Here is a 15,751-nt window from a genome sequence, read left to right on the forward strand (position 1 = left end):
CGTGGGATGGGGGTGTGTCGGGGGAAGCGAGCTTTTGAGACGACTCAGGACAAATTCTTTCCCTTGACCCCCTGGGCAGCAGCAGTGAGGAGTAAACCTGAGACTCTTCTGCAGTGGGCGATGAAATCTGAGTCCCAGCTCTGGGTGGAGGAGCCCCTGCTTCCTCACAGGCTCCGGTCCCATCTGCTCACGGATGTTGGGTGCCTCTTCCTGAAGCACTTCATTCATTGCACTCCATGTGTAAGGAACCAGCAGAGGCTCGCTCTGACCTACGCTCCCCATTTGCTATTCGAGACCTTCCCTTAACCTTAGTGTACACAGCCAATTTGATTCTACTGCCTAAAAAATAAAAAAAAAAAGAAAGGCTAGAAGAACAAACACCAAATGGAAATGGAGACTCTCTCTGGGTGGTGGGAATATGAAGGAGATTTTCTTCTTTGGGCTTTCTGGTATTGCTCACATTTTTTACATAAACACAGACTGCTTTTACAATAAAGAAAATCGTATTACTTGCTTCTCTCCAACCTGCACCCCTTACTCAAATCACTAACCCTTCTGTAAACTCTCCTCACTTACCCTGAATATCTGCCCTATCCAACCTCAATTCTTTCTCAAGTGTCTACACGTTGCCTTTGTCTCTACCTGTCTACACCGCATGATTCAGCACTTGTCTACACATTATCTTGCTTGAAACTGTATCACACCTCTATTTGTCTTTGCTCCTTCCCCCAGATAGACTGTAAGCCATCATGGATGATGAGACATACGTGTATAATATGCGTACACAGGAATGAGGCAGGATGTATAGAAAAGACACAGGAAATGGAGTCGGATTCCCTGGGTCAGGTACCAGCTCCACTTCTGACTGCACAGGACAGACCACAGACCAGGGGCTTGACCTTTCTGAACCAGTTCCTCCAGCCGAATTCCTTATTAATGCCAATTCTCTGCTAAAAGGTAAGGGTGGATTCTGAGCAGCCCCACAGCTTTTGGATCATTTCACCTCTAAAAACTGAGGCCCCAGGCCCAGCCTACAAAAGGGGTCCCCATCAATCCATATCCAAACCAGCATCGGGTGGTGAGCCAGACACATGCAGAACAGGGCCCATAGGCTGAAGTCTCTCCTTAGGTATTTCCCCTGGGCCTAGGCCCTTGGCATAGATGAATGCCCAAGGAGTGGTGCTGTCAACAGTAGCAGACTGAGCATCTCTGTCCGGGGCTGCAGGAAAACGTGCTTAATGGCCAAGAATGGACCAAACATCCAGGCCCTGGATCTTCCATGGGACATATGTCAAAGCAGGGCAGAGCTAGGCTCAGCTTCAGGTAGGAGGGGTCAGCTACAGATTAAAGGGTCCAGTGTAGCTTTCCTTCTGCCTATGGACTCCAAAGACTAGCCCATTCTGCTCCTCAGGGAGCGGGACCAAATAACAGCACATACAGCATGTTTCAAAAAATAATTTGGGGCCTTATAAAAAGCCATAATAGCAGCAAGTTTCCAGTCAAATAAGGCCTCCCTTGTCCTCGCCAGCCAGCCCTGCATTGGGCCACAAACAGGAATATCACACTGGGCCAGACCCGGATGACCTCTGGGTTCCATGAACCTGATGTGAGAGCCCAGAGGGAAGAAGGGCAAATAGCAAACAGAGAAGTAAACCTGGGGCATAAACACAGCCGTACAGAGCACTGCCAGCTCGCCGGGGACTGTCCCCTCAGCTCACCCTGCAACCTTGGAGCTGTATGTCATGAATCTGCACACCTGGGTGTGCCCACATGGAAATAGGTTTGGAATAAATAAAAACAGATCACAGAAGCTCAGTATTATTCAGCCCACCACACCGTGAGCTCCTTGAGGAAAGGAACTGACTCTTCACGCTGCGCCCTGTGCTAACACCATGGCCGGGACAAGGCAGTTACGGTGAATATTTAGAGGCAGTTTCCCATAGCGGTTAAGATACAGGCCCCTGGGGTACAACTACTAGGATTCAAACAGCAGTTCTCCCACTTTCGTGGACAAGGGTCTTAACCTCCCTGAGCCTCAGCTTCCTCATCTGTAAAGTGGAGGTAATTATGCCTACCTCCTGGGGCTGACGTGAACACTGAAGACAGTGATGTCAAACACGTAGTAGGGTGCCTAATGCACGTGGTAATCACCACGTAAACGGGACTGATTCGGGGTGATGATTCCTGGAGCTGCTGTGAGGGTTCTTGAAAGGAAATGCTCCGGCCACATGACAGTCTATTTTGGGGGAACAGAGCGCATTGCATAAGTGAAAAAAATCAATGCCATGTGTGATATCCCATGTTACAGAGGACAGTGTGGTCTGTTTAGCAGACACTGCAGTAGGGGTATGTGGGGAGAGGTGGAAGGAGGGACAAACCCATGAAGGCTGTCGCAAAGTGCACTTTCTAACATACTCGGGATACATAGTGCAAGAACTGGCAGAAGCAGACTATTTGATAGTCATGGGTGGCAATGACGTCAGTAAACCAGCTATACCTGTTTAGGGCCCAGTGAGCCCTCAGTTGAAACTGACAGTGAGGCAGGTGTTTCATGGAAGGAATGCAGGGCTGAAAATTGAAAACAGTAATCTGGGATCCGAAATCTTCCATTTCTCACCATGTGACCCTGGGCGCAATAGTTAGTATCACGGAGCCTCTCCCCTAATTTGAAGACAACATCATTCGCAGTGAATTAACAGGAGGATTAGAGGAGATGAGTATGAAGTACCTACTGCAGGGCCTGCCACACAGTTGGTACTCAATAAACAGCAGTATATAATAACTATAAAACAACTGTTTTTGAATCCAGTTGCAGGGGGTTGTGTATCAAGTGTGGAAAAGTGGCCCTGCTGTGGATGTTTATCACTGCTTTCTTGGAAGTTCATGGAGGAGGTGCCAGGTTCCAGGAAGGTAGCCCCAGCAGACCCAGACACGTTCTGCCAAGCTGAGGATGAGCACACTGAGGGCACTGCCAAGCCCTGACCTACCAGGCAAGAAGTGTTTGCATCTGTTCCAAGAGAGCCCAGAAAAGTAGCTACTAGTTGTTGCTGGAATCGGCAAGAATATGCGGGACATTGCAAGAGATCTGTAACTAACAAGAGTTGAAGTTCTCAAGTTTTTGTGAATGATTCACATTTTTTAAAAAATGAAGCTAGGTTCAAGGCTATCTCTGCAATAATATCACTCTTGTGCAACTTGCTTCCCGTTTGCTTTCCTGAATGAGTGGAGTTACAAGAATGGTATATAGCCAGGGTACAGAGCAGAAGCTAGGTCTTGTATATGAACTTCACTGGCCATATATCTCAACTTGGGGGGAAGAAGAAGGCTGGGGACAGCTGGCTTAAATACAGTGCCAAACATGCTGATAATAATGAAAAAAAATAACTACTATTTACTGAATATTTTAATATGCCCCAGGCACCAGTCTAAGGATTTACGCGTGCTTTGACTCATTTCATCCTCAAGACAACCCTATGAGTAGATACTATTATCTCCATTTTACAGGTGAGGAAGGTGAAGCCCCCGAATCCAAAACAACTTGCCCAGATCACACAGCTAATGAGCTGGAGGAGCTAGGATAAAAAAATGCAAATGGATACTAAGTGAATAAAATATTTGTCATAATTGTCATAATTACCTGTTACCAAAAGAAAAACTCTATCTTATAAACCTCCTCTTTGAAAGACCTCAGATTTTGCAAATCAAAAGAAATTCAGGGTCGGCCCTTGCTATACACTCTGAGTGCAGGGGAAGGGCCAGAGGGTGGCCAGAGTCGGACTTTCCAGGTCAAGGTAAGGGAGGCTACACTCTGCTCTTCCCAATACTCTGTGCTGAACAAGAGTCAGTAGACTACAAGTCCCCAAAGAAACAACGAACTTAGCCTAGGTTATTGTCATTAATGGCCCACTGCCATCATTTGTTAAGCATCTGCCGTGTGTGAGCACTGCACTGATCACTTCACACAAATCATCACATTTAATCCCTGAGTACCTGAAGTGGTCTACTCTTGTCCTTATTTCACAGATGCAGAAACTGAAGCTCTGACCTGAGGCTTTCTCACCACAATGAGAAAGCAGAAGAGCCATTGCCTCCCATGGCTTCTGCCTAACTTACCTGTCAACAACCTTGGGCAGCTCTTAACATCCTAAGTCTCAGTATCCTCATCGGTAAAACAGGAAAAATGATTCCTGCCCTGATCACCTAACAGGATGGTTGTGGGGATCAAATGATATATAATATTTGAGAAAGCACTTTGAAAATGGCAAAATGAACATAGCAAGGGATCGTTAGTCTTATTAATTACAAAGAATGACACCTGATCCTGCAAGCACTTTGCTAATGTGACACTGTTGTCTTTTTTCCCTTGGGAATTTGGGGATAATTCAAAGTCTGCAGAGCCAAGGCGCTCTTTTCTTCAAGTCCCTGGCATCTGGGCATTGGGCAGTGGAGGTTCCTTCCAGGAGAAGAGGGAGGAAACAACGCTGTTTGCATTCTGCTGGTGTTCCTCTTCAAGAACAATTTGGCTGAGATCCTAGTGCTTCCACCACACTCAGCCCTCAAACATGCAATGCACATTTACTGAGCACCTACTATGTGCCAAAGTGCCAAGTACTAGATGCATAATGATGGACTCATGGGACCCCGAGATACAGTCTGGGGGCGAGGAAATGAGAGGAGGAGGAGACAGCAATGGGAAGGGAGTGGAGTGACTCCGGTCCTTGCAGCTTTGCAGACTTCACAGCCACCTCCTGATTCTTCTCATGGGGATGGGGGGAGGCAGCACAATGGAATGAGCTCAGAGCGCTGAAATTCGAGTCAAAGTATTAAAGTGAGTCCCAGATCTGCCTCCGCTCAGCCTGTGACCACCAGAAATCAATTTACTTTCCCCTATGTAAATTGGGTAGGAATGTTCCCATAAGGCAAAATGAGGAGAATCAAAAGAGATGATTGACTGAACAAGGAGAGCAGGGTGCCTGAAGGTACTCAATAATAAACTCTTGTTTAAACAAAACAAAAAAACCCTGTGCTCTCTTCCTCCCATTCCTGGGAAGGTAAACTATACAGGGGCCAAAAGCTCAGGCTCTGAGATCAGGCCCTGCTGTTTACAAGCTGCATGGCCTTAGAGAGGAGACATTACCTTTCTAAGGCTCAATTTCTTCCTCTGTGAAAAGGTGATAATAGTATCCACCCATAGGATGGATGTGAAGATTAACCAAGAGACTGCACAGGAGGCTCCTGGCACATGGTACACACCCAGCAAAGGTGAGCTGTTGCTAATTGCATCTCTACAAGCCCTTAAAAACAACAAAATTCCAAGTCCACAGGCTCGCCTCTAAGATCCAGGCTGCCTGGTAACTGGCTGGCTGCCTAGGTTTGGGCTCTGGTGCCAGCTTCCCAGAGGAGACAGGTACAAATGAGGAGCCATTCCCGTCCCCCTACTCCCCCCACCCCATACCCTGCAGAAGGTGCGCCAGCCCTTTTCCTGACAGGTTCCCCTCTCCGAGGGCAATAAGGGACACAAGTTGAGGGCCTGGGGCTGGTCAGAGGTGTGAGGGCACACTAAGCTTGGTCCCCCTTCCCTGTGGGCTCAGAAAGCAGGGAGATCTTGTCCCCAACAGCTTAGAGAGAAGCACATGGCCTGGAGCAGCGGACAAGCTCACCAGGATGCCATGTCGTTATAATACTCCCTGCCTTTTACCCATCCCAAGTGCTCCCACCTGAACCATAGTCCTGCATCTCTTGTGCAAAAGGGAGCGCTCAATATGAGTAAGACAGCATTAACGTTCTTTGGGAGCCACATGAATTGTAACAACAAAGAACTGCTTTGCTTAACTGGAAGCCACTGTCCATCCATCCCAGCCATCGACCACATTATTAGAAACCCAGAAGCAAGCCAGATTCTGACTGACCAGAAAAGATGTCACAGAATCTACCTGCCCAAACTCCTGTACTTCCCTCTCTGGAGGGCCCCTCGGGCTTCACTTTGAGCCCATCTACTCTCTCTCCAGGTACAAGTCTAACAATCTCAGCCATATGTTCCCCCAGGAAACTGGAGGGGCTGCTATTTGAGCCTGGTAGTCAGGATCTCAAGAAGTGACCACTATGATGAGATGCCACTGCACACCCATTGGGATGGCTATTATCAAGAAGACAGAAAATAACAAATATTGGTTAGGATGTGGAGAAATGGGAACCCTTGTGCATTGTTGGTGGGAATGTAAAATGGTGCAGCCGCTGAGGAAAACAGTATGGCGGTTCCTCAAAAAATTAAACACAGAATTAACATATCATCCAGCAATCCCACTTCTAGACATACACATAAAAGAACTGAAAGCAGGGACTCGAACAGATATTTGTACACCCATGTTCACAGGAGCATTATTCACAAAAACCAAAAGGTGGAAGCAACCCAAGTGTCCATCAACAGACGAATGGATAAGCAAAACGTGGTATAGACATACAATAGAATTCACCCCTAAAAAGCAAGGCAAGTGACACATGTACAACGTGGATGAACCTTGAAGATATTATGCTAAGTGAAATAAACCTGACACAAAACGACTAATATTGCCTGATTCCACTTCTATGTGGTACTCAGAGTAGTCAAATTCATAGAGACAGAAAGTAGAATGGTGGTTGCCAGGGGCTGGGGAAGGGGAGAATGGGGAGTCTGTGTTTAATAGGTACAGATTTTTAGCTGGAAAGATGAAAAAGTTGTGAAGATGAATGGTGGTGATGGCTGCACAACAATGTGAATATACTTAATGCTACAGAACTGTACACTTAAAAGTTGTTAAAATGGTATATTTTATCTTGTGTATATTTAACCACAAGTTTTTTAATGAGGAAAAAAAAAGTGACACTGACTACCAGGGAGAAGACAGAGCAACAATTATAGGTGGAAACGTGAACCCCAGAAGCACAGCAGCTGCGAACCATTTAGTTTGGGACCCAATGCCCTACATTCTGAAAAGCCTGGGGGCCTCACACTGTCGTGAGTACAGTAACTGATCAGGCAGGACCCGCTATTCTCATTCAGAGCCCAGAACAGGGTTCAAGAGCCTACCCACACCAATACTGCTTGGGACCTCGAGGCAGGCCACTGTGTTATGGGCTCTTCCTCAGCAATTTACCTGCCACCTGCCACCAGTTCACCCCCACCTTCTTTCAGAAATAAAGGCTTTTGAGAGAAAGAGGCTTTTGTGGTCCCCATCTCCACCAAGCAGGGCTTTGTACATACAGGTCCAAACTCAACACCCCCCAAGTTGCAAAGAGGAGGTTATTCATGCTCAGTATACTTTGCTGGGAAGCATATCATCCGTTTCAGAAAGATTCCCATCCAAAAATAGTTTTTAAACATTTCTTTTATAGTTTTGCTCTTTAAAAAAGAGTAAGCTTCAATGATCTGGGGAAAATCACTGGCTATGGTTTTTGTGTGTAAAAATCCTCTACCTTTGAATAATGGGAACTTCATAAGTTCACAAAGTCTCTTTTCATCCAGGATCGCACTTGATTCTTACAATCTCTCTGGGAGGTGAGCAGGGCAGCAGTCATCCCATTGTACAAATGGGGAAACTGAGGCTCAAAGAGATCAAGAGGTCTGTCCAAAGTTGCACACACCACTAGGAAGGAGCAGAGAACCAAGGCTTTATTCCCCATCAATGGCAGATGACACTCTGGATTGGGACCTCATATTTGAGCAGACCATTAAGCCATGAAAGTAATTTTAAAAACAATGTTAGTTTATTTTATCCCTACAACATCTCTCTGAAGTACACTGGAAATATCATCTTTTTTTTTTTTTTTAAGAGATGATTAACTGAGCAAACAAATGACTTGCCCAAGATCACCATTCAAGAAAGTGGCAAAGAGACCACACCCCCTCCCTTTTGAATACGCTCAACCTTGACCACAATTTCTTGACCTTAGCATACTCAAAACTTAAAGGAGCTTATGCAGTTTTTATATAGGTTGCACCATATTTCTGTGAACTTGGCAGGGAGTAGACATACCTTTATTCTCTTTTTAATAGCTGGAAAAGAAAAAGAGGTTAAAGAAATCTTTAAGTTCCTTTTCAGCTCTAAAATTCTATGATTCTAAAAATTCCCCAGCAAGTCAATTCGATGGGTAGAGAGGCCTGGAATCCACATCACCCGCCTTCCTGCCTCACACTCTATCAAACCACCCCACACCCACCTCTTGAGTTAATGACCACAAATACCATGTGTGCCTGGGAGAAGGGTCCGCTCTTACATAGTTGCACACGTAAAATAACAAGAAAGTGCTAACTGCTTGGTTGGGACCCTAGTAAGGGGCTTCACTCTGTTCTCCTGCTTCAGCCCCAGCATCTCCTAGCAAGAGGCTCCCAAACCACGGGAAATTACATCCCAGGTATTTGAGACCTTACCCAGGCCTGGGGCGAGAGAGAAGCCAGTCCCAGGAACAGAACACCACTTTGAGGTTGCAGTTAAATCCGTCCATTAGGATACATCCACCCACCTAAGACGAGACAGCAATCAGGGCTGCTCATTCCTGCTCTTCTACAGACTTTACCCACTCTGTTCTACACACTAGCTTCATCCACAAATATTTATTATGCATTTACTACATGCCAGGTGCTGCTCTAGGTGCCATGGAACGAACAAATAAAAATCTCAGGTCACACGTAGTAGGGCCAATAGTAGTAGTAGCCAATGTCAGGTGGTGGTGAGTGCCAGGGAGAAAAATAAAATAGGGAAAAGTTGGTAGATAATGCTGAGAGCAGGTAGTGGAAGGAAGAGGATCAGTTTTAAAAAGGACGGCCTGGGAGGCCTTACTGACAAGAAGGGAGGAGCCTTGGAGGAGGAGAGAGAGGGACCCATTCAGATTTCAGGGGGTGGAACAGGGGATGAAGAACAAGAGATGGCTGAGGAAAGGCAAGGTGATGAAAATCCTATCGTGTCTTGTAGGCCAACACAAAGACTCTGAATGAGACGGGGAGCAAAGGAGTAACAAAGTCTGACTTACAGTTTACAGCATCTCTCTGGCTGCTGTGATGAAAATAGTCTGTCGGGAGACAAGGGAGGAAGCAGGAAGGTCAGTTAAAAGGCCGATAGTAGCTTAAACCAGGGTGAAAGTGGTGAAGATGGTGAGAGTCAGGTTCTGGATACATTTAAGGCAAAGACAACAGGATCTATTGATTAAGCAGAGATGGGATTGAAAGGGAGGAGTCAGGGATGATATTAGAGTTTTGGGGGCCTGAGCAACTGGAAGGATGAAATCACCATTAGCTGACTTTGGGAGGACAGGGGGTGGGGTGGGCCTTCATTCTGTTTTGGAAATGTTAAACTGAGAAGCCTTTTAGACATTAGGTGTGTTGAGCAGGCAGCAAAATATACAAGGCTGGAGTTGGAGAAACTGGGCTGAAATTATACATGTGGGAGTCACCAGCATATATAATAATACAAAATTGTATGTATTATCATACAAGATTTCTATGTATGATCACACACACTTTGTATGTTTACTGTCTGCGCCCCCCCAAAACTATAAGCTCCATGTGGCTAAGGACCCTGTCTGTTCACAGCCAGCAGCGTGTAAATATTTACTGAGCAAATGGAGAAGTTGCCCAATTACTCCCTCAAGAATAGCCACAGCAGCCCACACAATGAGAAGTAGGTTCTCTTGCAACCACAGGGCCAAGCCCAGCCAGCCCAAAGCAGGGCCCTGGGTCTGTCCACCCCGAGCTTGAGATTCCAGAACGTAAGTGGATATGCTTGGCACATCACAGATAGCTGGGTTTCAGCCCTGCCACATTCTCAAAGGGTGGAACTGGGCAAGACACCTGCCTGTTCTACCACCTCTATTTCTCCCTGGGATGGGCAGGGGAGGGGCTGCCTCACCCACTTCATGGGCAGAGATATCGGATCTATCCAGGGTATATGCATGGGTTGGTGGGAGCTCCCCAAAGGAGTAATTCCCCACGTATTCTCTGGAGCATGCAAAGACCACCCAGCACCTGAAGGGGAGAACTCAGACCTACTGAGAATGTATTAAGAGTAATAGGTTAAAAAAAAAGAGTGACAACCACAAATCTTGATGAGATGAGAGTACCGCCTAATCCTTCTAGCTCTTGGAAGACTCCCTGACCGGTAGGCCTTGTGTCTCTGCTTCACCCATCAAGTGACTAGGAAGACAGAACTAAGGCCGAAGAGTGACATAAGAATGCGTAAGATTTCAGCTCATTAACTTTCCAGTGTAGAACAGCTGCCTTTGTGAAGATGATAAAAACAGCTCTAATGATCTGGTACAGCCCCCTCCCTTTCTGAGATATTGCAAGTGTGACCCAGAGAGGGTTAATGACTTGCCCAGGGTTACCCAGCTGCAGGCCTAGACCTAGAAGTCAGGTTTTAGGGCTTCCCTGATGGCGCAGTGGTTGAGAATCTGCCTGCCAATGCAGGGGACACGGGTTCGAGCCCTGGTCTGGGAAGATCCCACATGCCGCGGAACAACTGGGCCCGTGAGCCACAATTACTGAGCCTGCGCGTCTGGAGCCTGTGCTCCGCAACAAGAGAGGCCGCGATAGTGAGAGGCCCGCGCACCGCGATGAAGAGTGGCCCCCGCTCGCCACAACTAGAGAAAGCCCTCGCACAGAAACGAAGACCCAACACAGCCATAAATAAAATAAATAAATAAAATTTAAAAACAAACTAAACATTTAGAAGTCAGGTTTTAGCTCTCTGTTGAGGGTTTCTTCCCACTATGGCGGTGGCGAAGGAAAGATAAGAGTTACGAAGGAAAGATAAGAGTTATGGTGGGAGGCAGGGGGAGTTTTAGGCATTAGTCTTACAACATGAAACTATGTCCTTGTCAAAGGGTAAATTGCAGATGTCACACGAATGCCAGGTGCACGCTGTGAAGTTAGGAAAGAGTCCATCCCGGGCTTCCCTGGTGGCGCAGTGGTTAAGAATCCGCCTGCCAATGCAGGGGACATGGGTTCGAGTCCTGGTCCAGGAAGATCCCACATGCTGTGGAGCAACTAAGCCCGAGCGCCACAACTACTAAGCCTGTGCTCTAGAGCCCGTGAGACACAACTACTGAGCCTGCGTGCTGCAACTACTGAAGCCCGTGTGCCTAGAGCCTGTGCTCTGCAACAAGAGAAGCCACCGCAATGGGAAGCCTGTGCACTGCAATGAAGAGCAGCCCCCGCTCGCTGCAACCAGAGAAAGCCCGCATGCAGCCATGATGACCCAACGCAGCCAAAAATAAATAAATAAATAAATAAATAAATAAATAAATAAATAAATAAATAAATAAATAAATAACTTAAAAGGTAAAAAAAAAAAGAAAGAGTCCGTCCCTTATACCAAACTTGTCATCCTCCAGAGTTCCCCTTGGCTTTGGACTGTATGAATAAAGCTATTCATAGTAGGACCCACAGAAGTGAAATAGAGATACACTAGCAGATTTTTTTTTAAATGCAGATATATACCTCAGTAAAACATTTAGGTGAAAATTTTATTTATTTATTTAATTTATTTTTAAATTTATTTATTTATTTTTTGGCTGCGCCACATGGCTTGTGGAATCTTAGTTCCCCGACCAGGGACTGAACCCAGGCCACGGTAGCAAAAGAGCCAAGTCCTAATCACTGGACTGCCAGGGAATTCCCGTGTAAGCCTTTTAAAATCAACAAATATTGAGTGCTTCCTCTGTACAAGTCATTGTGCTAAGCGCCTAGTGTGTGTGTGTGTGTGTGTGTATAACTATATGAGTGAGTGAGACAGAGAGACAGACACACACACAAGGTCTTCAAGGCTTACAATGCAGTTGCTGATATGACTGTAACATCAAAGAAATGATTAATAATATGGAGTAGATAATTGTTAAGTAAGTGGTATAATGGGACTGCAGGAGTTCTCAGAAAGAGCAATCATGTTTGCTGGGGGGTGGGGGGGACTTGTCAGGCAAGGTGCTTCCAGAAAGATAAGGGATTTGAGGTGGACCTTGAAGAGAAGAAAGGCTCTTGATAAGAAGGCGGAAAGGGCAATGAGCAAACACAGGTGACATTAATATCAAAGAAGAGAAAGAAATCACGCCTTAAAAGGTAGGACTGGACCAGACTTGAACAGCCTTGAAAGTAAAAGTTCTTGTAGGAGTGGGAGGGGCAGAAAGATTTCTGAACATAGAACTTACAGGGTTCAGAACAGGTTAATTTAACAAATGCCTTCTGGGACACTACCATGTGCAGGCACTGGATGAATAACTGAAGAGGTACTTGCCTTTGGTGGGGAACTAACTTCAGTCTGGGAGATGAGTTGGCCTTGAGGTGACAAGGGGCAGGTTTGTAAGACCTGCTGAAGGAAGAACCAGCAGGGCCCAGCGAATGACTCCTCCAGGACATGGAGACAAAGACAGCAGAGAGAATTCTTCAAAGTATAAATTTAGGCAGCTGGAAGAATGGAAGAGTAAAAGGAAGCTAGTTGAGGGGGAGAGATGCAGAGCTGGTTTTAGAACTGTTGAACCTGAGGTTAACTACATCTGTGTCCAGTGGGCATTTATATGAGTCTGGGGTTGGAGAGGCAATAGTTGAAGATACAGCGTAGGGGCCTTCCCAGTGGACAAGTTGAGGGGCTGAGTAAGATTCCTCTGGGAAGGAGCATGATGAGAGAAACAAACGGAATGTCAAACTGACCATGGGCGTCCCACACTAGGAGGTGATGGCGGGCGGGAGTGATCAAAGAAAAAAACAATGCCAAGGAGGGAAAAGTTGGGGGAAGTGTTGGAGCTTCAAATGGGAGAGGGTTGTCAACAATAAAAAATGCTACAAATCAACTATGTGGGCTGAGCACATAAATAATATTTGTTGAATAAGTGAATGAATGAAAGGAAGAAAGCCTTTGGATTTGAGAATCAACTTTCCTCAGTCAGAAGAATGGCCAGGGTTGCCCTCAGACAAGAGGACTTAATGCTAAATTTTACGTCGTCCTCCCTATAAATACATGTTGCTTCTTGCACAAGTCATCCTGTCCACCACAAAGACATCCTTCCCTGCTTCCCCCATGTTTCCCCTCATCTTCCGTCCCAGTTTCCGGAACTCAAGCAACACAAACCTTCAGTGTCAAAGGAGACAGGAAGCTCCAACTAGAGTTTCTACTTCATTAACAACTCTGCCTGGGGCTCCTCTTACATAAAGGGATATGTGGCAACTGAGTGGAACAGGAGACTGCATTCTAGCCCCAGCTGTACTACTGACTAGCTGTGTGGCTGGGGACAAGCTGCTCAACCTCTCTGGATCTGGGCTTTTCATAGACAAGAGAAGGTAGGTCTATCTGGACTCTAGACAAGTTTCGAAGGTCTCTTTCAGCTCTAAAGTCTAAGATTTTATCATTCTCAGAAGGCCCTCGCAACACCCTCAGAGAAGGAAGTGAAGTGAGTACAAGACCCGGGGAAACGACCGCCAGACCTCTTACCCAGGCGAAGCGCCAGGATAGGAGGAGTGTACCCAGAAAGTGAGAAGGAGCTGCCGGCCCTCGCGGATCACCAGGGAGCAGATCCCATTCCCAAGGCTGGGAAGGATCCCAACAACCCGAGTGCGATTCCCACCCCGCACCCCACATTTCCTAGACTCTCAGACGACCGGGAGGCTCTAAAAAGCCCTGCGGGAAAAATAAAGATTTCTTTCCCAGAGTCCTGCGCTGCTTTTGCAAGTCGGATTCCGGCAGACACGATCTGCAGCCCGATAATGACACAGTCTTTGGAAGGAGCGACTGTTCTCGTTTCGCTCGCTCCGAGTTCTGGGGACGCCTGGCCGCCGGCGCCGTGCCCCGACGGGCGGGCGTCCGACCCCGACACCGCTGACGGGCCAGCGGCGCCCCCGCCCGGGGCTCTCCTCCCCGCCGCCGGCCCAGCTGCGGTCTGCAAACATTTCCTGCCCCCGCCCCCACCCCCACCCGTAGCTTCCCAGTTGGAGCGAGTTGGGCTCGCAGCCGGGTCAGCGCTCGCGGTTGCCCCAACTCGGCTCCCCCGGCCCGCGGGGCTGGGCAGGGGGACCCCGTCTGGCTCCGGAGCAGCCATCGGGGAAACCCAGGCTCCAGGAGCCGTGGGAGGTCGCTCGGGAAGCCCAAGTCTCGGGCAAGAAGGAGGACAACTGGCGGGGCGCCGACGACCCTGCTCCCTTCCCTGTCGTTACCTGCTCGCTTGCGGGGGTGTCCTGGGGCGGTCGGCCTCTCCCGGCGCTGTCTCCCCACGCAGTTGCCCATGCTGGCTCCTCAGCCGGGCCCCATGCACCGGAGGCGGCGTGGTGGTCGGCTGCTCCGCGCTCCTGCCCCGGACGGCGGCGTCCCGGGTCAACGGCTCCTGCCGCCCGGCATCCGGAGCTCCCCGATCTCCCCCGGGGGCGTGCTCTACCCCTGCACCGGCTTCGCCACAAACTTTGCGGGCGAGGGGAGAGAGGGAGGTGGCCGACTACCCAGCACAGTCCCAGGTGGCCGGGCCAGGGGGGCCCGCGACGGTGCCCGGCCGGAGACCAGCTCCGCTGGAGGGGCGGAGAGAGGGGGCGGGCACCGCCGCAGCTACTCCCGGTTCGCTCGGGGCTCCCAGCTGGGGCCGGCCCCCCGGAGCCTGTCACTCACCTGCCTAACCCCGCCCCAGCCCGGCCCCGCTCCCTGCCATCGGCTCTCGGTGCCCGCGCCGGCGGCACCGCCCCCCCCAGGTGCGCATGTGACCGACGACACCGCCCCCTTGGGCCGGCCTGGTTTTCTCATTGGTTTCCCCCAGGGTGCGTACCGCCCCTCGACCCCACCCAGCCAGGTGCCCGCCCCACCGCCAGTCTCCCAGGGAGCTGGGCTGGGAATTATTCGCCCTCAAAGGCCCCCGGCTGCGTGCCCAGCAGCCGCCCTCCCTCCCTGAGCCACCGCCCCGACTCCAGGCCCCGCCCCTTGGGGAGGGACCGTCCCATCCCTCCCTGGAACTGCCTGGCCTGGAGCCGGCAGGCACGTAATCCAAAGAGCGCCCCGCCCCCTCAGCTTTCGCCAGGCAATTGGCTCAGGATGCGCGTGCGCGGAGAGGCCCGTTCCGTGCCACCTCCCGCTTTCCCTCCCACGGTCTCCAGTTCGCGTCATGGCCGCCGCCGCCGCTCTGGAGGCGGTGGCGCCTACGGGCGCCCTGTGGGGCCTCGTGCAAGACTTCGTCATGGGTCAGCAGGAGGGCCCCGCTGACCAAGTGGCTGCAGGTACGGCCGACGGCGCCGCACGGCTTCCGCTTGGGGGCCTCCAGGAGGGAGCGGCCTCAGCACAGGCGCCGGGCGGGAAGGGAGTGAGGGACAGCGGTGACTTTGAGAGATTGGTCCGGGGCTGGTTGTGAGCACCGCGTGCTTAAGAGCCATAACAAATTGCGAGTCGCTTGCAGTCTTCCTTAAAGCGCCCTTACGCCCCTTGTCTCGGTTTATAGCCATTCTGTGCGCCGGCCGGGGTTAGGAGATTAATTACCATTTCACAGATGAGGAAACAGGCCCAGCGAGGGCAAGAGACTCTCAGATCAGGCCGGTGGGGGAGCTGGGACTCGGACCCAGGTCCTGCAGTTCAGAATCACGGACTCACGCCGCAAAAGCACGTTGTTTCTAGGAAGTTGATGTGACAAGAAGCATCTTCAGCGGCATCAGCTCCAGTCGCGTGGCATGCTGGGAGTGGCCGGGCGGCCGGATATCTGACTGGCTGTAGTTGGAGAGAGGAGGAGAGAAACCAGTCTAGGGGGAGTTTGAGAAGTTCTGCGT

The 15,751-nt window shown here is 49.5% G+C and overlaps 2 protein-coding genes across 4 annotated transcripts in view; one reads left to right on the forward strand and one right to left on the reverse strand.

Annotated features, from left to right (window-relative positions):
- Positions 1–14,655, reverse strand: part of UBTD1 (ubiquitin domain containing 1) — a 52,070-nt gene extending 37,415 nt beyond the window's left edge. The window contains exons 1-3 of one of the 2 annotated variants that reach the window (XM_036828142.1): positions 14,171–14,305; positions 12,261–12,430; positions 9,007–9,045 (exon numbers count right to left, since the gene is read on the reverse strand). In XM_036828142.1, coding sequence (XP_036684037.1) covers positions 9,007–9,045; positions 12,261–12,382 — 161 coding nt within the window. In that variant the 5' untranslated portion in view covers positions 12,383–12,430; positions 14,171–14,305. Of the gene's footprint in view, positions 1–9,006; positions 9,046–12,260; positions 12,431–14,170 lie in introns of both variants that reach the window. The other variant, XM_036828143.1, reaches the window with a different exon arrangement.
- Positions 14,656–15,056: 401 nt separating this feature from the next.
- Positions 15,057–15,751, forward strand: part of MMS19 (MMS19 homolog, cytosolic iron-sulfur assembly component) — a 32,810-nt gene continuing 32,115 nt past the window's right edge. For both annotated transcript variants that reach the window (XM_036828132.1, XM_036828133.1), the window contains exon 1: positions 15,057–15,211. In XM_036828132.1, the coding sequence (XP_036684027.1) occupies positions 15,100–15,211 (112 nt within the window). In that variant the 5' untranslated portion in view covers positions 15,057–15,099. The remainder of the gene's footprint in view (positions 15,212–15,751) is intronic.

Source organism: Balaenoptera musculus, chromosome 16 (genome assembly GCF_009873245.2).
Source record: "Balaenoptera musculus isolate JJ_BM4_2016_0621 chromosome 16, mBalMus1.pri.v3, whole genome shotgun sequence".
Classification (NCBI taxonomy): domain Eukaryota; kingdom Metazoa; phylum Chordata; class Mammalia; order Artiodactyla; family Balaenopteridae; genus Balaenoptera; species Balaenoptera musculus.